The sequence below is a fragment of the Eptesicus fuscus genome, chromosome 3 (genome assembly GCF_027574615.1).
Source record: "Eptesicus fuscus isolate TK198812 chromosome 3, DD_ASM_mEF_20220401, whole genome shotgun sequence".
NCBI classification, from domain to species: domain Eukaryota; kingdom Metazoa; phylum Chordata; class Mammalia; order Chiroptera; family Vespertilionidae; genus Eptesicus; species Eptesicus fuscus.
The window spans coordinates 82,904,398-82,928,559 of NC_072475.1; the positions used below are offsets into that span (position 1 = coordinate 82,904,398).

Below are 24,162 nucleotides of genomic sequence, written 5' to 3' on the forward strand. Positions count from 1 at the left end.
TTGATATTATAACTTATTTCATTATTACTATACCTTCTGTCCTTACAGCAATACAGTTTTAATGAAGTGAGAATTTATATTCTATCCTCTGCTAAGTGGAAAAGCATGTTAAATAAACTTTCTCCTAATCCCAGAATGAAAGGCTGCTATATGTATGTATAAAATTATGATGCATATTAACATACATATTTTATTTATAGATATATTGTTTTTATACTAACACAATTATTTATATCATACAGTTAAAAATAGTTATGCTGGGATATATTTATTTTATTAGGTAGCAGCAAAAGAGCCTTAGAAATAATCTGCTAAAGCCAAGAGGAACAGAAGACCCTAATCCATTCTGTCCTGAAGGTACATTTGACAAGATTTTGTTGATACTATGGGAAAGAAGAAAAAATAGAAGAAATAAGAATTCAATTTTGAGCCCTAACAGGTTTGGCTAAGTGGGATAGAGTGTCGGCCTATGGACTGAAGGGTTCCAGGTTCGATTCCGGTCAAGGGCATATACCTTGGTTGCAGGCACATCCCCAGTTGGGGATGTGCAGGAGGCAGCTGATTGATGTTTCTCTCTCATCGATGTTTCTAACTCTCTATCCCTCTTCTTTCCTCTCTGTAAAAAAAATCAATAAAATATATTTTTTTAAAAAGAATTCAATTTTGAACAACTGTAAAGCAACTTCTATGATGTAGAGCTATTTGTTAAATAGAGGGGAAAGTTGCATAGTAAAGACAGAGATGGTGATTGTGTGATACTATTTGTCTTTGTTTTATTTATTCGATGCATTTCTGAAGACATCAGCAATGTGAAATATATAATATTTTGAATAAAATAGTCATAATCATTTCAAATATGTTTTAGTAGAATATTAAAATTTCTTCCTGCACATTTTACAGGTTTAGCAATTTTTTTAAACCCCTCCCCCCAATAATTATAGGTTCACATCGCTCTGCTCCTAATCACTATTCCCCTGGCCACTAATAAATTCTCCAATTGTGTTATTTCAAGAATGCTATACAAGTGAATCATACAGTATGCCAACTTTTGATATTGGCTTTTATACCCACCACTGTGCCCTTAAAGTTAATCCAAGAGCTTGTATCAATAGTCTTTTAATTGCTTAGTTGTATTTCAACACTTTCTGTATACTTTTATTTAAAACTAGAGACCTGGTGCACAAAATTCATGCACTGGGGTGGGGGGTCCCTTAGCCCAGTCTGCCCCCTCTCACAGTCTGGGAGCCCTCAGGGGATGTTCTACTGAAGGCCACAGTCAGGCCTTCCTCTGCGGGAGGCAACTGGGCTGATCAGGGGAAGGCGCCACCTCATCACCCTGCTACTACTGCCACTGCCAGCCGCCACAGCCGCCAAGGTGTTTTCATCAACACGGATTCCAGTCCCTTCACCACAAAAAAATGACAACTTTCTTAGGCATTTTCAAGATGTCTCCTTCATATGATATGACATTTCTTTATTTCTTTTTTTTTTTATCCTCACCTGAGGATATGTTTCCACTGATTTTTAGAGAGCATGGAAGAGAGAGGGAAAGACAGAGAGAAACATCAATGTGAGAAGGACACTTCGATTGGTTGCCTCCTGCATGAGCCCTGATCTGGGCCCCGGTCAGGGAGGAACTTGCAACCTAGGTACATGCCCTTGATCAGAATTGAACCCAGACCCTGTGGCCCACAGGCCGAGGCTCTATCCACTGAGCCAAACTGGCTAGGGCAGGATATGACATTTCTTAGCCCCTCCAGCAGCAAACCTTTGTTTTTTCCTCCAGGAGTGAGGTAGAAAAACCCTAGGTCACCTTCTTGGATTCTTATTATCCAAGTTACCAAGAGCACTGCAAGTGGCATATGGGGAGCTTAGCTAATGAGTGATCAGAAAAGGTGTTTCCTCTGCAGCTCACGTGCAGAGGCGGGACTGCTGGCACGCCGCGTGTGTCCGCTCTGGGCCTGCTCCAGCCGTGCCGTGGCAGCTTGGGCAGACCCCCCTGTGTGTGCGTTCACTCCAGGCCTCCTCCAGCCACGCCGCGCCTCACGCGCACACAGGCCCCTCCTGCCCATCTGTGCACGCCGCCTCCTCCTGAGCCGGTCGTGACTGTTATGGCGTCCTGGCTAATTTGCATATTACATCTTTTTACATACATATATATATATATATATATATATATATATATATACACACACACACACACACACACACATATGTATTGCTTTTAGTGCTTGTAATGGGCTGAACTACATCCTCCGCAAATTTCTATGTTTAAGTCCTAACCTTGGTACCTCAGAATGTGACCATATTTGGAGACAGGGTCTTTAAGTCTAGGATACAGACACACACAGAGGAAAGACCATGTGAAGACACAGGGAGAAAATGGCTATCTACAAGCCAAGGAGAGAGGCTTCAGAATGAGTTCAACCTGCTGACACCTTGATCTTAGACTTCTAGTTTCCAGAACTGTGAGAAAATAAATTTCTGTTGTTCAAGCCCCTAGTCTATGGCATCTGTTATAACAGACTTAGAAAAATAAATACAGTGTATGAACATAGTTTTATCTTTATAAATTTGTTTCATATGCATATTCATAAACAACAATGCTTTCTTCCATAAGAGAATCATTTGTGTATCCACATAATTTATGAATGCTTCTCAAAGGGAATTTTTAAAATCTCTGAAGCTTTTCCTTTATTACTCTGCAATAAATTATTATGGAAGAATTAAAGAGAATATACACTTATATAAAAATTATAGGAGTATTTGTGCCTAACTATGTTGCGGTAAAAATCTATAGCATTATAAAGAAAACATTTAACCGAAAGCAACTGGATTTTTTAAAAAAATATATAGTTTAACTACTTTTTTACAAACTGCACTTAAATAGCAGCATTTGGACATATTCTGATTTTTTTTTTGCTATTTCTTTTCAGAGTAGATCATGGTTAAGAATATTGACTAAAATCTTTTCACTATATAGATATAAATTATAATTAACATAAAATCTTACTATTTGCTTTATTTATGGAAAAGGGATGGCAGCATAAATGGGGCAACATAATTTCTATTCATTTAATATTTTTATGTCTAACATTCATTAGTAATATGAACTGACACATTAAGATATATTGGATTATATAGGATTATATAAAAAACATAAATGTATAAACAACAGAGAGAAGCACTGTATCTAATTAACATACTACTAAGAGGAAACATCAAAAATATCTTTCTGCCCCTTAGGAAACTACAAGAAACAACCAGAAAATCACCTCTGTAGTGTAGAGTATACAATTGTACTTTAGTAAATATAGGTCCACCAAGAATGTTATGCATCAGAGGGGAATTATGGGTATGTTTTGAGAGAAGAGCAGTGGCACTTACCGTCTTGATCCATGGTCACTGTAATGGCTGTGAATGGCTTGGGAGAAAAACTCAACTCAGAAACTCCATTCATGGCTTCTATTTCAAAAGTATAATTCACGTGAGACACAAAGTCAAGAACTATCACGGAACTGTTGATCAGGCCAGTATGTCTTGGGATGAAGCGGAGTCCTCCACCACAGTCCTCACACTGGCTGGTGTCTAAGCCACATTTCTTACAGATTACACTGTATGTGAGATCTTTTCTCCCTCCTGTGTCACTTGGTGGGCTCCATTCCAAAATAAGGGCTGTTTCATTGATGTTAAAAACCACATTCCTAGGAGCTGAAGGTGGCCCTAGAGAAAAGCAATTAAAAACAAATGTACATGTATAGGACAATAAATTAATAATGTTAACTTGAAAACTTCATCAATAAACACTTATTGGTCTTTTATATTAGTTTGAGCTCTTTCTTCTGATGGGAACCATAAAGAACATATGGTTAATAATATCTGATTAAGTCCAGTAAGAAAGGAGTCTTTAGGGGTGAAGATAGTCTAGAATCTAACTTTTTGAATTTATGGATTTTAATATTTAATATAAAAAGTTGAAAATCTCTAAAAGATACGGCAATTATATTTTTTTAAAATTTGGTGATTGAAAATATATAATAATCAAACATTATTTTAAATTATGTGAAGGTTTTAATTACATCTTAATAATTACTTCACCATTTTAAAAAATTTAAAAAGGAATATTAACATAAGTATGTTATAACAATGCATGTATATTCATGTACTCAGTCCTTCAGTCTTCATACTATGCTTGGTATGTAGATAAAACCACCATTCATTACCTTTGACAATCCCTAAGTATCTATTTCTCACAGGTTGAAAATAAATGACCATAAATTTAGAGTGAAAAGAAAGTTTGGAAGAAGAGGAAGACAAAAGGAAACTGAAGGCAGGAGAAAGGTTTCTATTAGAGCCTTGCCAATTTCATGGGATAAAAGCATTATTTGGAAGACAAAAAGCACATAAGAAATGGTGACTAGACTTTTATTGAGACTAACTTTATTAAGCACAAGTGTCTTCTTAAAAGCTGATAAAAAGACCCACACAACCTCTTTATTTGTCATCAAGACTCTGCATAAACCAAGTTGGTCCCAAGGAGTGGGTGAGTATGTTCCCTCAGTGTTCCTTTTCACTCTTTGTCCATACTTAAATCCTTTAACTCTTCCAGCCCTTTCTTAAAGTTGTATAAATAATCTTTTACTCTTATCTGAGTCCTTCAAACTTCAGTATAATATTTATTGAAAAATATTAACTCAGGTTCTACTAGGGGCCAAACACTGCACTGTGTGTTATATGTGAAATACCAAAGAATCCTTTTTGTGATATTATGCTTATAATATGTATTTTGAAAAATAATTCTTTGCATAAATAACCAATGAAGTAACATTCCTGCTAATTTTCAGAGGATCTATTTTTAAGAATTTTTTGGAATTTCTGCTATGAAGTGCATTTGCTTAGAAGGTGGGAAGGAATTTCTCTGCAACATTCTCTCCTCAGAAAGAAATTCAAGTTTTAATATAGGCTTCTTTTGGATTACAGTCATTCATTCACTAAATAAAATTTTTAGTGACTCTTATGTGTGCTAGATACTCTGCGAGATCTTGGATTTATAGTCTGAACGTGATAGATATTCATGCTTTCTTGTTATTTATATTTTAGTTGAATGGCTAAACACACACATAAACAGAATAATAAAATAATTCTTGACTTTTTCTGTCTGACTTATCTTACTTAGCATGATATTCTCAAGATCCATCCATGTTGCAAATGGCAGTATTTCACTTTTGCTTATGGTTGAGTAGTTTCCCATTTTATATATGTACCACATCTTCTTTATCTAATCATCTTTGAAGGATACTTTGGTTCCTTCCATGTTTTGGCCACCGTGAAGTAATCTTTTTAAAAAAGAGTGTTCGTGTAGGGAATGGCCTTAATGACGACAGGAAACTCCTCAGTGAGATCTATTATATGGACGGTGTCAGAGTAGCAGAACATTAGTCATAATCTATATGACTGTGTATTGGGTTTGAGATATAAGAAGTGTTATTATATATTTTCCTTTTTTTTTTTTTTTTTGGCGAATCCTCACCTGAGGATATTTTTGCCATTGATTTTTAGAGAGAGTGTAAGGGTGGGAAGGAGAAGACTGAGAGACAGAAACAGACAAGAGAGAGACACATCAATCAGTTGCCTCCGGCACACGCTCCAACCAGGAAGGGGATCCTGCAACCCAGGTGCATGCCCTTGACCAGGAATTGAACCTGCAACCGTTTGGTCCACAGGCCGATGCTCTAATCATTGAGCCAAACTGGCCAGGGCTATTTTCCTTTTTCATTTTGCTGGGTCCTGATATCAGCAATATGATGGGTAGGGGCCTCAGCCATCTAGACCTAGAAATGAGACGGTTAGTTTTTCTAAAAGGTTTCTGCTAAGTTGCTTTATGCATCTTATGTTCCAGAGAGCTACAGAAACGTCTGCCTTCCGAAAGGAAGATATGGAAGGGGTTATAAACTAGAGCACAGGGACAAGTGTAGCTTTTACCTCCAACCTAGACTTATGCCTGGGAGATAAAGATACATTATCATTACCATAATAATGTCTTCCTACAGATGGCATATTCATATTGTTGCTCTTTTGTCTTATTTATAATGGAGAACATGAATTATTATTCACTTATATTTCCCTGAATAGGAAGAATGTTATCAATTATGTTATGGGTGTCTGCAAGTATATGACTGTCCGCTTAGAGATACTTAAAAAAAAAAAAAAGGCAGATACCCTTCTTATTCAAGGGTCCTCATATCAATTTGCATGACGATTAAATAGCTTTTTAATTGCTGTTAAATTGTGCCAGCTAAACTGTGATTTCATGCAAATATTAAGCTGTAATGACATGCAGTGAATCATTTACTAAGATTTAGAACTTGGAACAAAGAGAGACAATTAATTCTAATCCTCAGATTCAACTAAATTATGTGTCACTGGACTTTTATGAATGTGGCCTGATTGCTTTGTTATCATTTATAAATTATACAAAGATTATGTGACACATTGGGGGGCGGGGGTATCTCCTAGGAGCAATAACCCTTTTGGAGACATCTATATTGAAAATTTTCAGGGATTTCCTTATTTTCATGTTTGTTTTTTCTTTAAAAAAAAATCAAGTCATTCACATAGAAGAAAAGCAATCTTCACCCTCCAAAATGCTTCATAGGAAAAGGGCAATTATTCTGATTTGCAAATAGCTATTTTCTAAGCTCATCATATAATAAACCTTACATAAAAACTACAATTTCATTTTTACTAGTATACTAGAAAATATATTCCTAATCTACTTCCCGTTTTTGTTGTTGCTTCTATTTGGATTCCTTTAAAGAATAAGGAAATAGTACTCTAATAGGAAAGCAAACAGAAGATTGTGGCAGCCCTGTCTCTTCCCTTCCCAAGAAAGCACCTGGCCTTGCAGCCCCCCTCTTCCGCTTAGAGCAGCAGAGGGCAGGTGGACTATGGCTTTGTATTATTTCATTTAAGTTTTTCCATGTAAAATGTTTTTAAGTTGAACAGGTATTTTCCAAAATATATCCTGTGCAATATCTTTAGTCCCATGAGATATTACACAAAATAATGAGCTCAGCACTCAAATTAAGATTCCTCTGACAGATTGACACTGAAACAAAAGTAAAATAATTTGCTTCACTTTGTTGAATCCACCATTTCCCAAACATTTGTTCATAGAGTCTTATTCTCCAGGAAGCACTTGAAGAAATACTAGCATTCGGCAGAATACTGTTAAAGGCTGACAGTATTAGTTGAATGGCTAAACACACACATAAACAGAATAATAAAATAATTATTATATATGTCTCTGCTTGAGAGACATATGAAAACGTGTCATATTTCAGTTACTATATTGATTGCTGTAGATTTATATTTCATGTTTATAATTGTAGAAATATTCCTAAAAAACAAATAGGGTCTTTTTCATGTTGACTGAAGAGTGACTATTTGCCCATGAACTCTATAGCTAATCGTGGTTTGCAGATGCATTTTTAACCTTAAGAAAAATGAAAATGTCATTCAAATGAAAATTTGATCCAAATAACTGAGGATATCAAGTCATGACAGGTTATTGCCTATAAAGCTTAATTACTACCTGACAATAAAGGTAGTTATACTGTTTTCTAATAAAAATAAAATTTTTTCATATCTATGAGTTTATAAATGAGAGAAAAATATTTCTATGTTAATGTATGTCAAAGAGAACATTAAAAAATATTGAGCCATCTAGAGATGTTTAGATAAATACTTTTGCAAATAAGTAAATTAAAGAATTTACTAAAGAAAGATAAATACATAGGAAAAAATGAAAAAGTATATCACTAGACTGTACTTCTTCATAGGAAAAGAGCAGTTATTCTACTAATCTACTAAAATATGTTGTCAGATCTGCATATAAAAATAATTTAAAAATCTAAAAGTCATTTTATTCTTTGTATAATCACTATTAGTTTAACTTTTATCCATGTCCATATTGCTAACAGAATAGCCTTTCTATATAATTACTGAAAAGCATATTTAATAGGATCATCTATAAGCAGAATTTTGTATTATCTTTCTTTGAACTAATTTGTACTCTATTTATAAATTTTGTTCATAAAATGTTTGTATATTTAGAAATGAATGACAAGTAATCAGAAAACTGGTGCTCCACAGGTAAGAAGAAACTAAATCAATTTATTCAGATAAAGAAATGAGGCCCAGGTAAGTACTATGATTGTGTCAAGGTTATGTAGTATATTAGTGGTAGGATAATACCAAGGATTTTTTATGTTTAGATTTTTTTAATACCACATTGCATTCATCCTAGACAAAGAAGGTTTGTTAAATAAACATAAAAAGTATTTCATAGTGCTTTGTCTAGAAAGTACTGTCAAATACAAATTTTGAAGACATACAAATTATTGAGCAATTTTTTGCCTTATTACAACAGATTCCTTTTAACAATGTTATCTTAAAGCATTTAAAAGAGTTTTATTTACAGAAGAGCAATTGAAAATTAAATTTTCAAAATAAATATGCTCAAAATAAGCAGAAGCATGTGTACTTTAAATTTTTTGTATTCCACATAGTCTCATTTTCTTCAATATTTTGCACCTTCTTCAGTAACTAAATTGATGTCTAAAATTAAGACTTGTTTTCCATTAATGTTTTCATAATACTGTTAATGACAATTTAGATAATTTGTTTTAGATTCTCCATTCTTTCTAAAACTCATAGTTAAAGAAAAATAAAAAAATAAATCTAATAGATAAAATAACATTCACTTCGGAATAAAACCTAAACTCAATCTTGTCTACAAGAATTTTCATATCCAGGCCCATCCCTTTGCCTCATGCTCCCTTTTGTTGCATCTCAATCCTTTGCACATGCTGTTTCTTTTTTATTGTTTTAGTTTATTGACCTTAGAGGGAGAAAGGGAGGAAAGGAGGGAGGGAGGGAGATAGAGAGGTAGGTTGCCTCACACACACACCCCAACTGGAGATCAAACCTGCAACCTAGGTATGTGCCCTGACTGGAATCAAACCAGCCACCTTCTTGTGTATAAGACGATGTACCAACCACTGACAAACCAGTCCAATTTAGGTTTTACCCCCTTTGTGACACCCTCCTTTTGTCCTCAGTCAGAACTGAGCACTTTTATACCTTGTAGGCATGTATTCAGAAATACAGTCAACATCTTTAAGCACTCTTTTTTTTTTTTCTAAAGAGTGTACTTAACATTTCACATGACTTATTTAATTCAATTATCATAATAAATCTATAGGGTAGTTATTAGTATCCCTATCTTATAGAAGTGACTGATGCTTATCAAATTACATATGACACTGCAATACCTGTATTCATGTACACAAGTCTACTGTGGTCCAGCCTGAACCAAAGGCAATATCTGCTCTAACAAAGGGAATGAATATAATGCATGGCTTTATGCAATCTTTCAAGAATTGATTTTTACATAGTGTAAAATTCAACAGATATTGTAGAGCAGAGTTCAAGGTTATACTTTTTGCAAGAGCCTGACCCACATGGCTTGAAATCTGAGAAGCAAAAGGAAATATTTATATTATCACAATCATGATGAACTAATAATGATTCATAACAAAATGGACAGCCACCCATCTATCTATCCCTTGGGAAGAAAGAAAAACTTCTTAAAATATAGTTCTGTAGATACTCAAAAACTTTCAAAGTAAATACTTTGGCCCCAAATGTTTATGCTATACAGAATGGATATAAGTTTACCTTGGGAAAATTCCAAAAAATAGTTATCAACTATCCTCATCAATGCATAAAAGAACACTAAACCCATAGAATAACTAATTGTAAAAATTACTAAAATGTACTATAGCTGTGCAGATCAGGAGTTAAAGGGAAAAACCACAGATATGATAAAAACACACTGAAATACAAATGAGATAATTAGAAGGCTGGCCTTATGTCTTCTGAGTTAAAAATTATCTGTTTTTCATAATACCATGAAAAAGGAGAAATCATGCACACCTACATAAATCCTTTTCTGCTTGAGTTAAACATGCATTAGAAATAGAAAAGAGAAATATGAAGAGACCAAGCACTATCAAAATGTGTAACGTCGTGGGGATAATTATGAACCCTCTCTTTCCACTTAGGCATGCTTATTGGTAAATGTTCTGTTGTGTACAAGCTGCTGATACTGAAAGGGATAACTCTCTCTGAGCTTCAACTACAGAGGGCAAGAACAGCTTCACCCTGGAAGCAAGCAGTAACCCAGTTCTCCAGAGTGGTAACTCAATTCTCCAGCGTTAGCAGAAGGACCATTAATATTCTCTTCCTATAGGAACCTCTCCCAGGTGATTTGGTAAAAGATCCTCCACTGAAATAAAAATTAAAGTATTTGTGCTTAGGAAACTCTATGAAGTTCAAGTGACATCTTATATGAGTGATCTGTATCAGGGAAACGGATTCATTACATACCAGTATCTATTCTGTAATGTAAAGGTCATTTTAATTTAAAAATAAAAACCATTGCAATACATGGAGTGAATATTTAGAGTTATTTTCTATAAAAAGGCAAGTCAAGAATATAGCACACCTTGCTAAAAGTAATAAAATCCATCTTTACAACTTCTATTTCGGCCTTTGTAAAATTGTGGCTGCTACACTGGGTTTGCAATGAACCACGTAACCAATCAGTTGCACTTTTGTATTTCAGTTGTGAGATGAAAAAGCAAGGAACCAGAATGGTCTTCTCCATGCAAAACATGCTTAGGAGAGGGGGGGAATCTCTAAGAGATGGGGAAAAAAGAAGAGATAGCAAGCAGAGCAGGGGTACCTGTACCCACCGAGAAGTGGGATTCCTAATTAGGGCATCAGAAATGAAAAGCATCTCTCCTCCTACAGTCAGCACACTATCTGTTCTGCTCAAAATAAGAGTGACAGAATAATGACTTTCTTAGATGGCCAATTATTCCAGCAATAAGGAATCCATGTTTTACAATGTTAGCCTTAGAGCAAAAGTAAATTCAACTTTTACACTTTCATCCCAATCACTGTTACTGTATGTCAAATACAAAGAAACAGAGACATGATATTTGTCTTGCATTAAGCATGAAGTTTGAAAATACTATTTTTACACACAAGGTACTTGATTGCATATTTAAATGACAAAAAAAAAAAAGAAATTCTGATGTGCATTAGAATTATATACCTATATGAGTGACATTTTATTTTTTGAACTTTTCTAAGTGGGTAGCACAAATGCTTGTTTAATCTATTAATCTTCCAGGACCTGTTCAGTAGCTTTAAAAAATTCTACGGATTTAAACACAAGAGAATCATCAAAATAAAAATGCTATGACTGTGGAATTATATTTTGTCTAAATTTTCATGCATCCATATATAAACCCTCATTTCATTTCCCTTGACCTTTTCATGCTTTCTGCCTTTTCTGCTTGACAAGCACTTTCTTAGTAACTCTTATTTTCCTTTGTTTCTTCAACCTCAGTAATTTCCCTTCTGGCCTGGAAAAGCCTTAGACAGTTATTTTGATAGCAGACTTGGCAGGCGGTAGGGTCTCCTGCCCTAATTGATCCAGACTTGATATTGTGGAGCGTCCCCCACAGCTCATCCTTTAAAGCATAGAACATACATTAATGGGTCACCTGAGAAATAAAGTGAAGAGTTTATAAAGTAGATTAAGAAACCAGAGAAAACATTTCAGTATTTCATTTTAAATTTCTTACTTATAATTTCTTTGTATATTTTTCAGTTAATGCAAAAAAGAATGAACTTTTAAAAAATGTATTTTTGTTGATTTCAGAGAGGAAGGAAGAGGGAGAGAGAGATAGAAACATCAATGATGAGATTCATTGATCAGCTGCCTCCTGCCCACCCCAAACTGGGGATCGAGCCTGCAACCTAAGCATGTGCCTTGACAGGGAATCCAACTGTGACCTCCTGATTCATAGGTCAACGATCAACTACTGAGCCACACCGGCTGGACACACACATGAATTTTTAAAAATCAAGAAGACCCAAACTCTGAAGTATGCCGCTGGTACAACTGTGTATTAGGACTATCTGAGAGAGACCCTAATGTAGTTAAAGTTGGAGAGGTTGAGACAGACCAGGGCTAGACTTTATATGTCCTTGAATTAACTCTTACAATATTGTGCTTTGAAAGACTTTAGGTAGAGGAAGTGGAAATATGATCAAGGTTTTGTTTGTGTTTTTAGCAATAATACTTTCTAATAGTTTGAAATATTTTGAGGGATGAAAGACAAGGAAGGGGACTTGCTGAGATATTATTAAATTAATCTTAGGAATAGTTGAGGGCCTTAACTAAGAGGATAGAGTTAGGAACTGACAGGAAAGAATGAATTGAAGAAATGCTAAGAAGTAGAATTCATAGGACTTGTGACCACTTGAACATGTTGAGGTTGGGGCAGATTTATGAATCTAAACTTTTTGGCTTGAGTGGATAGGTGGCTAAAGATTCACCAGGGTTATATGAGCAAGCTGGGGTAGAAAGAAATAAAATTGGCTTTTGCAGGTTGAGCTCCAAATTATTAGTTAATTTGTTCATTAAATTTTACTTAGTGCCTAGTATCAGCCAGGTACTCTTATTAGTGCAAAAGATACAATAAAGAAAGAATATCCATGACTCATGGCCCTTTCAATCCACTATGGGTTGAATGACTATAAACAAGGAAGCAATTATACAAATAAATATGATATTTTCAAAGAGTAACTGGGAGGGATTCTATTTTTGAATGGGTGGGCAGGAAATGCCTGTCCTAAGAACTGGTATTTGAGCCTGAATAACAAAAAGAAAACAGTCCTGTTCAGGCATAGAGGGCATTTCAAGGAGAAGAAAGTTCTGGCATTAAGGATGAGAACAACCTCAACATCTTGGAAGTAAGACTTACTTGCCAAGCCATGAGACTGCTGGCTACTCCGCTTAGGGAGTAAAACCAACTGCCCTTTTTCCCTCTCCCCTTACCCCTCTTTCTGAATTCTCTTATTAGGGAAGCTTTTTAACCATTTGAAGATAATGGTTTGTTAATTACAATCTGGATGCAAATTGCCCACACTGTTTGGTCTTGTTTTAACTTTCCTGTCTGTTTCCCTATTCCTCCTGCCCTGGAATCCTGTAACAGAAGGTTGGAGATACAGGCAGGTTTCCATAGGACAAATAGGTTGTCAGATCCATAATTAGTTTGCTAGAACACTCTGGACCTTAGAAGAGAAGACTGGGATAAGGATAAAATAGAGGCATCATCTATTTACATGTGCCATTTGAGGAAGAGAGCATGTGGAAAGATAAAAAGGTAAAGAAAGGGATGTGAGAATCCTACCTAATAATAGACAAATATGCAAATTGACCGTACCTTCGCTATGCCCACGATTGGCCAGGAGGCGTGGGGGGGCAGGGCTTGGGGTGGCCGGGGTGGCTGATTGGGCCAGCAGGACGCTGAGTGTGGTGACGCGAGCTCAGTGTCTGCGCCATGGCTGTGCTGCGGCACAGAAGGGGCCTCTGGGGCAGTGAGCCCATGTCCCGCCGTGGATCATCAAAAGCGGGGGAGCTGGGTGCCTGTCCGCTCCGGCACCAGGCCTTTCAGAAGCCTCTGCCATGCCGGAGGCTTCTGAAAGGCCTGGTGCACCAGCGGACAGGCATCCAGCTCCCCTGTGATCGAAAGCGAAAGCGTGGGATCTCGGTGCCTGTCCACTCCGGCACCAGGATGGCAGGTTAGACCTAGGGGACCCTACACGTGCATGATTTAATCATGCACTGGGCCTCTAGTAATTAACATATAACTGGTGAGCAAAAGAAGAGAACACATTAACAGGACAAACACAATGGTGAAAAAATTAAGAGGGTGAGGTAAGATTGGAATATCTTAGACTGAAAGAGAACAGATAGTTTCAAGAAAAAATGGAGTAATCAAAAATAATTAAATGTTGTGACAGGACAAAAATATTTTTAATGGAAAATGGCAAATAAGATCACTGGTGAATTTTTCTTATACGGTATACTTTGAAGTGGTGGAAGAAAAATCTGATTGCAGTAGAGTGAAGAGCAAAAATCTGAGTGCAGTAGAATGAAAATTAAATTAAAAGTGAAGAAGTAGCTACAGCCAATGAAGACTGCTTTTCCGAGATGTGTTTTGGAAGAGAAAGAATATTGGATTGGGAGCATTTTTTTAATGATAGAAGTTTGAGTGTACTTACAGGCTGTGACCCAGAAGTTAGTGAAGAAAAAAAAAAGTCAAAAGAGAAAATGAAGAATGATAGCCAGGCCAGTAGAAAGTTAAAGGATCAGATTACCTCACCACCACCAACAACACAACTGTTCAAGAGAGTTAGCTCTGATTATGGGACATCTTTTTTTGTTTGTTTGTTTCAACTTTTTGAAACACCTACAAATCTTTATGTAGAGACCTCACCAAAAATTTTATACATAGGTGGAAAATAAGCATGTGAAAAGACACTCTGCATAGCATGTCATCAGGGAAATGCAAATTAAAACAACGAGATACCACTACACACCTATTAGAAATAGCCAAAATACACAACACTGACAACATCAAATGCTGGCAAGCATGTGGGGCAACAGGAACTCTCATTCATTGTTGGTGGGAATGCAAAATAATAATTTAGTGGTTTCCTACAAAATTAAACAAACTCTTACCATATAATCCAGCAGTCACACTTCATGATATTTACTCAAAGGAGCTGAAAACTTATGTCCACACAAAAAGCTACACATTCATGTTTATCAGCTTATTCATAATTGCCAAAACTGGAAAGCAGCCAAGCTGTCCTTTAGCAGGTAAATGGATATATGAGCTGTGGTACACCCAGACAGCACTAAAAAACAAATAATCTATCTAGCCATTAAAAAGACATGGAAGAATCTTAAATAAATATTACTGAGTGGAAGAAGCCAGTCTAAAAAGGCTACATACTGTATTATGAATGAGACAGTAAAAAGATAAGTGGTTGCCATGGGTTGGTGGGAGGAAAGGATGAATAGGCAGGGCACAGATTTTGTGGCAGTGAAAATATTCTATATGATGCTATAGTGATGGGTGTATGTCATTATATGTTTGTCCAAATCCATAGAATGTACAAACCAACTATGGACTTGAGGTGATTATGGTGTGTCAATGCAGATCCATGAGTTGTAACCTATGTATCATTCTGATGAGGATGTTAATAATGAGGAAAGCTATGAACATCAGAGGTAGGAGGATACATGGGAAATCTCCATACTATCTCTTAATTTTGTTGTGAATCTAAAACTGTTCTAAAAGAAAGCAATATTAAAAAAAATCTTTATTTAAATAAATTATGTATGTTACATGTTTCAAGATCATGAAATAAAAAAGATACATATCTCTGTATTGAGGGAGAGAAAGCAATATTCAATGCTCCAACTGAGCCACACTGGCCAGGGCTATTCAACTAAGATTATTGTTATATATATACATATATATATTATTTATATATTTTTTTTTTTTAATTACAGTTTACATTCAATATTATTCTGTATCAGTTTCATATGTACAGCAAAGTCATTAGAAAATCATGTACTTTACAGAGTGGTCCTCTTGCTGCTTCAAGTATTTACCTGGCCCCATACATATTTATCACAATATTACTGACTATATTCCCTATGCTATAATCTACATCTCTGTGACTATTCTGTAACTACCAATTTGTACTGCTGGATCCCTTGACCTTTTTCACCCAGCCCCCAAATCCCTCTCCCCTCTGACAACAGTCAGTCTGTTCTCTGTATCTATGAGTTTGTTTCTTTTTTGTTTGTCTATTTATTTTGTTCATTAGAAATCTTAATGGTGAAATCACATGCAATGCATTGTTGTACCAGAAACTTAAGGGTTGTTGATGGCACTAAGAGGCAGGGAATGACTTCCCTGGAATTCTTAAAATCATATTATTTATATAATCATACACAATACATATATGAACTCTGTCCTTACTATGCTGTTTATCAGCCAAAATTCCTGGTTAGTCATTCCCAATATTTTACTACTTTATCTTCTTTTAAACTCATACATTCAAAATCTCCCTGCCCCTGATACTAAGGGGAAAAACACCTTCTTTTAAACCCCTGGAAAATTCTCTGAAAACAGTTTCAAATGCTTACACTGAGAAAAATCATCAGAAAGTGATGGGACTGACTGTTTACCTGACCCAAATTCTGACCCTTATATAATACACTATTGGAATAAAGGCATTAAAGAATGGCTAATTTGTAGATATATGATCTCAAAGTCAAGGGAGCTTGGAGTTATTAAAATGTGAATACTGTCGCCAAAACCGGTTTGGCTCAGTGGATAGAGCGTCGGCCTGCGGACTGAGGGGTCCCAGGTTCGATTCCGGTCAAGGGCATGTACATTGGTTGCGGGCACGTCCCCAGTGGGGGATGTGCAAGAGGCAGCTGGTCGATGTTTCTCTCTCATCGACGTTTCTAACTCTCTATCCCTCTCCCTTCCTCTCTGTAAAAAATCAATAAAATATATTTAAAAAAAATTAAAATGTGAATATTGTTTGTGGTTAATGGAAGATAAGTAGGGTTGACTACTTGCTTGATTTTTGCAGCTTCAAAAGTACTATGTCTTGGTAAACCCAGGTGGTCCTCTTAAGAAGGACCAGGGTCTAATTGTCTAATTGTTCAATGACCTCCTGACTTGTCATTTTCCTGATTTTTCTTTCCCAATAATCTAATCCTTTAATCTTTCTGAGCTATGATGCTTTGGAGTTTATGTGTCTCCCTTTTGCTGAATATACTGCAATAACAACAAGGGTCTCTCATCTAATCAGAGTGTAATTCAAAAACTTTACTGACATCAGGTACCTACTATGTGCTAGGTATTGTTCTTAGCACTTTTCAAATATTAACTTATTTAATCATCATAACAAAAGAATGAGATAGGTACTGTTATGATCACTACAAATGGTACAACTGAGGCTAAGAGAGGTTAAATAATTTGTCCAAGGTTACAAACCTAGTAAGCACAAAAACCAAGATTTATACTCAGATAATTTGACTCTAAAAGACGGCAAATTACTAACACACTATGCTAAGTCTTTGCTAAAACAAGGCAAAGAAGTCCTCAAGGGAGCAGTAGAGAGAAGCCTTGAGAGGGAAGCCTTTTAGGACTGGACTAGGAGACCTGACAAAAGCTTTCAGCTTTTTTGGGGAAGTTCTATCTTTACCAGGTGTACCGGTTAATGATGCGGATTTTTTTTTCAATAGCTGGAGTTACTCATATGTAGATATATATGCGAGTTGATATGTATGCTATTTTGTTGTACTGACAGCAAACTTCAAAACTTCATATGACAAATTTGCTGAAGGTGTTAACATCATAGATATTAGATATTTTTACACTTAATAATGTCAAGTTTCGTGCCAAAAAAAAAAAAAAAAAAGCATTTGCGGGAAGTTTTAATTCATTACTTTATTTTGAAGAAAAGTGCTGCTGAAAGTTATCATATACTTCGAGAAGCTTATGGTGAACATGCTCCATCTCAAGATACTTATGAACACTGGTTTAAACACTTTAAAAGTGATGATTTTGATGTGAAAAACAAAGAACGTCCAGGTCAACCAAAAAAGTTTGAAGCCCAACAATTACAAGCATTATTGGATGAAGATGTGTGTCAAACTCAAAAACAACTTGCAGAAAGAGTAAATGTGGCTCAGCAAACAATTTCCAATCCTTTACAAGCAATGGGAAAGATTTTATTTATTTATTTATTTTTCAATTTTTTTTTATTAAGGTATTATATGTGTACATATCTTACCATTGCCACCCCCAACCCCACTCCCATGTATGCCCTCACCCCCCAGAGTTTTGCATCCGTTGGTTATGCTTATATGCATGCATACAAGTCGGGAAAGATTTTAAAGGAAGGCAAATGGGTGCCACATCAACTGAACAAAAGACAAATGGAAAACCGAAAAGTCATCAGTAAAATGTTGCTTCAAGGGCAAGAAAGAAAGTCTTTTTTGCATTGAATTATGACTGGCGATGAAAAGTGGATTTATTTTGAGAATCCCAAATGCACAAAATCATGGATTGATCCAGGTCAACCATCAAAATCGACTGCAAGGCCAAATTGCTTCGGAAAGAAGACAATGCTCTGCATTTGGTGGGATCAGGAAGGTGTGGTGTATTATGAGCTTCTAAAACCAGGTGAAACCATTAATACTGATCACTACCGACCACAAATAATCAATTTGAACCACGCTTTGATCATAAAACGACCAGAATGGGTCAGAAGACTCAACAAAGTAATTTTGCTTCATGATGACGCACCATCACACACTTAAAACCAGTTAAAGACACGTTAAAAGATCTTGCCTGGGAAGTATTAACCCACCCGCTATATTCACCAGACCTTGCTCCTTCAGATTACCACTCGTTCTGATCGATGGCGCACACACTTTCTGAGCAGCACTTCAAAACGTACAAAGAAGTGGAAAATTGAGTCTCTGAATGGTTTGCCTCAAAACAAGAAAAGTTCTATTGGGACGGTATCCACAAATTACCTGAAAGATGGGGGAAATGTGTAGCTAGCGATGGACATTACTTTGAATAAAGCACTTTTGATGTTTCTCTTGAAATTATCGTGTTTACTTTGATTACAAAATCAGCATTATTAACTGGTACAACGTGGCAATCCCTGATGGCAACACAGAATGCTGTTCCCTGCCTAAAGCACTGCCCAACAATGACCAGAATTAAAAATTCTTGAATTGCACTTAGTATAGCTAAGGCAGACAAGCATTTTAAACACATAATTTATAATACCAAGCATAAAAAAAGATTTTTTAAATGAAAGAAAATCCAGAAAACATAAAACATTAAGCTGGTACATACACATATCTGAATCAACAATGACTGACTGACTAGTTTACCAGGTTCATAGACCTTGTTGCATCCCTATTTATTTCCTTAATTAGTCTCTCGCTCTGAAGAACCGTAAGTCTTGCGAACTATGTTGCTACCTCACTAAAGGGTTATATTAATAAGACCCAATATATTCCTTCAGCTTGTCAACTGTATATTTATGACCTAAGAAAATAAAGTGAAGATATTCTCTTCTATCATTCACATAAGAAGCTCTATTTATACTGTATATTTATGACCTAAGAAAATAAAGTGAAGATATTCTCTTCTATCATTCACATAAGAAGCTCCATTCACTTTATGATATAGGATTTGAGAGATACTTGCCTGGTAGTACTGTAGATATTTCAAACTCCACCATCTACCTAAGCTGGAGTACGTTATCCACAATCTATATATATAAAGAGCCAGGGTCCAGAATGTCCAAAACAACCTAAGGGACGACAGAACGCCAGGCTGCATGTGCAGCAGGCTCAGGTGGGTGGGGACTGGTGGCAGGAAAACCTGCTGACCTCTCGAAGAGAGAGAGAGGTGGAGCTGATCAGCAGCTCACTCTCCGGGCCTCGCCAGCAGCCAAGCCTCTCTCTCTCTCCAAGAGGTCAGCAGTTCTGCCCACTCACCAGCAGCCTAGGGTGGCTGCTGATCAGCCCCACCTCTCTGATCAGGCCCGTTGATAGGCCCAGAGACACTGACTGGCATAGAAACTGACCAATCAGAACCTAATCTGGGTGAAGTGCCAGCAGCCAATGGCTACCTAGGAGGTGGAGCTTTTGATGCTGACTGGCATAGACACTGACCAATCAGAACCTAATCTGGGTGAACTGCGAAGGCAGAACCTAAGGTGGGGGCTGAGGAGGGGTTTTAAGGGCAACAGCTGTTTGGTGTAAGAGGTAAGAAAGCAGTTTGGCAGTATAGTGCATATGGCTGGCTATCAGTACAGATATAGGGATTATGTATTTTTGTCTGCCAAGAGCATCTCCTCCTGATGAGAAAGGCCCCCCCCCCCCCCATTTAAGCAATCCTAACCTATATAATCTATCTATACTACTAAAAGTGTAATATGCTAATTAGATCGGGTCCACTGGCCATCTTCCGGACGTCTGACTTCCTTCTGGACAAAGTCATGGTGGTGGGGGCCAAGGCAGAGGTCATTAGGGGAGATCAGGTTGGCAGGGGAGGGCAGTTGGGGGCAACAGGCCAGCAGGGGGGAGCAGTTAGGGGTGATCAGGCAGGCAGGCAGAGGCAGTTAGGAGCGATCAGGCAGGCAGGCAGGTGAGTGGTTAGGAGCCAGTGATCCCCGATTGACTGCCGGTTTAGGCCAGATCCCTGTGGGTCCCCCAAGGGGATTGGAGAGGGTGCAGGCTGGGCTGAGGGAACCTCACACCCCCGCACGAATTTTGTGCACCGGGCCACTAATATAATATAATGATATACACCAACTGTGCAAGAAGGATTACCTGTGTATAGTAATAGCAAGCTCTTCCTGTTCAAAACTATTTCCACAGCACTTGAGAAATTATATTTAGAATTTTCCTTTTCCTATTTATAAACTTAAAATATTTCCTTAGGGAAAAATATGTCAAGGTAGTAATTTCCCAGGCTACAAATATCTGAATAAGGTAGTGTCTCAGCATTTACAAAAAAGTAAGAATTACATCTGTTAATGAATGTGTTGCATTTTTATTAAATGTGTTCATAAAAATATTTTGTATTAAAGTCTGTAGTAATACAGACAAATCTAACAACTATTAGTTAAAAAAATGGGACATATCTATTGCCTCTAAGGAATATGTCACATTACATAATTCTCAATATATTTTTGCCTCTAAGGAATTATACAAGATAAGTAATATTTTGGCACCAATTCATCAAAAAGATGGGCAAAATGTCACTATACTATCTTATTCATGTATTTAACAAGATTTTTATAACTATCTAAGAGGTGACATTTTACTTTTGCATAGTCTAGCAATGCATTCATATATTCATTTTTATTTTTATAATGTACAGATATTTCACAATACTTTAATAACATAATACAAATAATTTAAAATTCTCAGTGTATGCATTAAAATGACCTTAACATTTAGATTTAAATCTATTGGTTCCAATCCCAAAATTGGAGAAAGAGTGAGAGATGAAATGTAAACAAACTCAGAAATATCTTCCTTTAAAGAAAAATGTCAAAGAAAACTCAAAACTTTTTCACATAACAACAGCACAATGGCTATTGTCCCCTGGGGAAGTTTTCTCACATGGAAACTTGATGGTCCTAACTTGAACTGCCTAAAAAATGGTCAAAGGTGGAAGCAAAGAAGAGAAGTTTTGCTTATAAATTCTCAGGTAGCCTTAAACTACTTTAATTTCCTAAGGACTGATTATGGTTAGGGAAAATTTACAGGTCTTCAAACCAGTGTTTGGTATTTGCATGTCAAGGATAAATGTGAATTTTGAGGAATAAACACATTCTTTGCAAAGAGTTAAAAACTACTGATAATAAAGAGAAACTTTTTCCTTGACTGTTATCAAAGACAATTAGCATTGATGGTACAGGATTTTGTATATCTACATTTAAAAAATATTAGAATAGAGGCCAAAAGGGTCTGAAATAGGATTTCCAAATGCAAAATATAGACTTACTGGTACATGCCATTGAAGGTGGGTCTTTTTCAGCTCGGAAGTAACCCTTTTCACACTGACAGACAGAAGTTGCTTCCATGTAGGTTAAACTGTGTGGAGGGCATTTAGAACATTTTGTGTTCCCAGCAAATGCTTTATAGAATCCTGGTCTGCAAGCTGTAAAAACAGAGAAACAATTTTTTGTTATTATTGCTAGAGTTCTTTTATTTGCACCTGTACAACATATTTTAATTAAATACACTTTGGATATCAGAGTTCAATGTCACACATACTGTACACAGAAAAGTCAACATATGTTAATATTAATGAATTAAATTAGTTATTCAAAATTAGTAACACAACAGTGACTTCACATTTTACTCAAGGTAGCGAATTTTTAAATGCATACCTGAAACACACACACACAAAACAGCAGTGCTTATCAGTGTGGGGATGTCCATAACCAGCAGAAAAGGAAATCATTTGTGGAGTCCTGAGAGATGGCACTAAATAACATTGAATCACACTGTTAAAAATGTATTTACGTTCCATTTCTTCCTCAGTCCTTCTGAACACTCAAGGAGAAAGTCCCAGGGTGGTGCTTGGGTAATTTAATACCTTTCTTAAGGGCTAAAACAAACCTTTTTAACAAAATGAGAGCTGGCCTTATATTCAGAGACCCTAGCAAGCAAGATCCAGATATTGTTTTGATAACTATATTGCTCTATTTTTAATCATTTTTATTTATTATGGCAAACAAGTGTTGACCCCGAGGAGAATATACCTGCCAAGAAGGGCTCCTTATGGTTAATCAAGCCCAAATTTATAACCAGAGTCTAGCAGCCATTGTTTGCAGAGGCCTCTCGTGCATGCCGTGAAAAGCCACAGAGTAACCTGCCGAGCCTGCTGTACTGTGCCCCTGCCTTCTGAGTAGACCCTTGTGAGAGAGCTCCTAGGATTAAAATGCTGCCAATAAGACTGAGACTTTCCCCATCCAACCAGAGCTATGCAGCTATATCCGCATTTGCATTTCACCAACCAATCAGAATGGCTCCATTCTGACCAATGAGGATGCTGCTATTTGGACCAAGCAAACTGTGAGTATTTGGAGGTCTCATTTGCATAGAAATGGACCAATCAGGGACAAGGTGTGGAAACTTCTACTCAATCTCCCCTCTGTCTCTTGGAGCACACTTTCAGTTTCCATTGAAAATTGTGCTCCCCTGGCAGAAGCTGTAACACTGGAGAGGAGCTGTCTGGCTGGGGCAAAGTGGAGCTGCCTTGTCTGAGCAGAGCTGTGACATGGGAGCTGTGACACTGCAGCCTCCTTGTGTGGGCTACCTCAAAGACCTGTTCCAAGCTGTGCTGTTCCATATCCATGCTGTTAAACAACTGAACTGTTTCGCAATTGATTTGTTTTGATTGAATAAAGTCTCCCTGTTCACCAAACCCCAAGTCTGAATCTTGTTGATATTGAATTGGCAGTGATGACTTCTTAGTCACATAACTTTGCTATTTATTGTATTGAAATAAATGTACTTTAAAATTTTAAATTAGTTACAAAGTGAGTAGACAAATATTAAATAAATAAGTTATATATGCTATATGCATATGGCAAAAAACATAAAAATGGAATGCAAATGACTAAATTTTCACCAAAAATCTTGAACATTAAAATATAAATGAGTAAAGTTATATGATGAAAAGTGTTATTGATTTTATCTTTGCTTAAATCCATGTTATTTTTAGAGTACATTTTTATAGGAATGGAAAACCTAGAAAAAAGGTTCCTATGCTAGGTGTACACCCAAAAGTCAAGAACGGTAAAAAGGCTTAGTTCTTTCTGGTCTTAGAGAAATCACTGCTGGTCACTTTCTAAATTAACACTACCATACAAAATTAAAGTAATTTTCCAGTGACATATATTACGTTAATAAACTAGGGGCCCGGTGCACGAAATTCGTGCACTGGTGGGAGGGGGGGGTAGGGGGGGTGTGCCCCTCAGCCCAATCTGCACCCTCTTCAATCTGGAACCCCTCAGGGGATGTCCAACTTCCAGCAGTCGGACATCCCTCTCACAATCTGGAACCGCTGGCTCCTAACCACTCACCTGCCTGCCTGCCTGATTGTCCCTAACCCCACTGCCTGCCTGCCTGCTCGCCCCTACCTTGATCTCCTGCCAGCCTGATTGCCCCTACCTTGCCCTCCCCTATCAGCCTGATCACCCCAAACTGCCTGTGCCTTGGCCCCCCGTCTGGCCTCCCTCTGGAGGCACCACCCCCATAACCCCAATGCTGCTGCCACTGCAGGTGGTTATGGCTGCCTGAGCCTTGGCCTCTGTAGCCACTGCGGCTTTGTCTGGAAAGATGTCCAGAAGACAACCACTCTAATTAGCATATTACCCTTTTATTAGTATAGATTTGGGGACCATTACAACCACGCAGAACTTGAAGAAAACACATGGCCCTGGTCAGTTTGGCTTAATGGAGAGAGCATCGGCCTGTGGACTGAAGAGTCCAGGTTTGATTCTGATCAGGGGCACACATGCCTGGGTTTCGGGCTCAATCCCCAGTAAGGGGCCTGTGGGCGGCAGCTGATCAGTGATTCTTTTTTTTTTTTT

At 37.0% G+C, this 24,162-nt stretch overlaps 1 protein-coding gene across 1 annotated transcript in view; it reads right to left on the reverse strand.

Annotated features, from left to right (window-relative positions):
- The window catches only part of EPHA6 (EPH receptor A6), a 1,030,425-nt gene that overhangs the window by 566,586 nt on the left and 439,677 nt on the right, over window positions 1–24,162 (reverse strand). The window contains exons 4-5 of the mRNA XM_054714059.1: window positions 21,564–21,719; window positions 3,388–3,723 (exon numbers count right to left, since the gene is read on the reverse strand). Coding sequence (XP_054570034.1) covers window positions 3,388–3,723; window positions 21,564–21,719 — 492 coding nt within the window. The remainder of the gene's footprint in view (window positions 1–3,387; window positions 3,724–21,563; window positions 21,720–24,162) is intronic.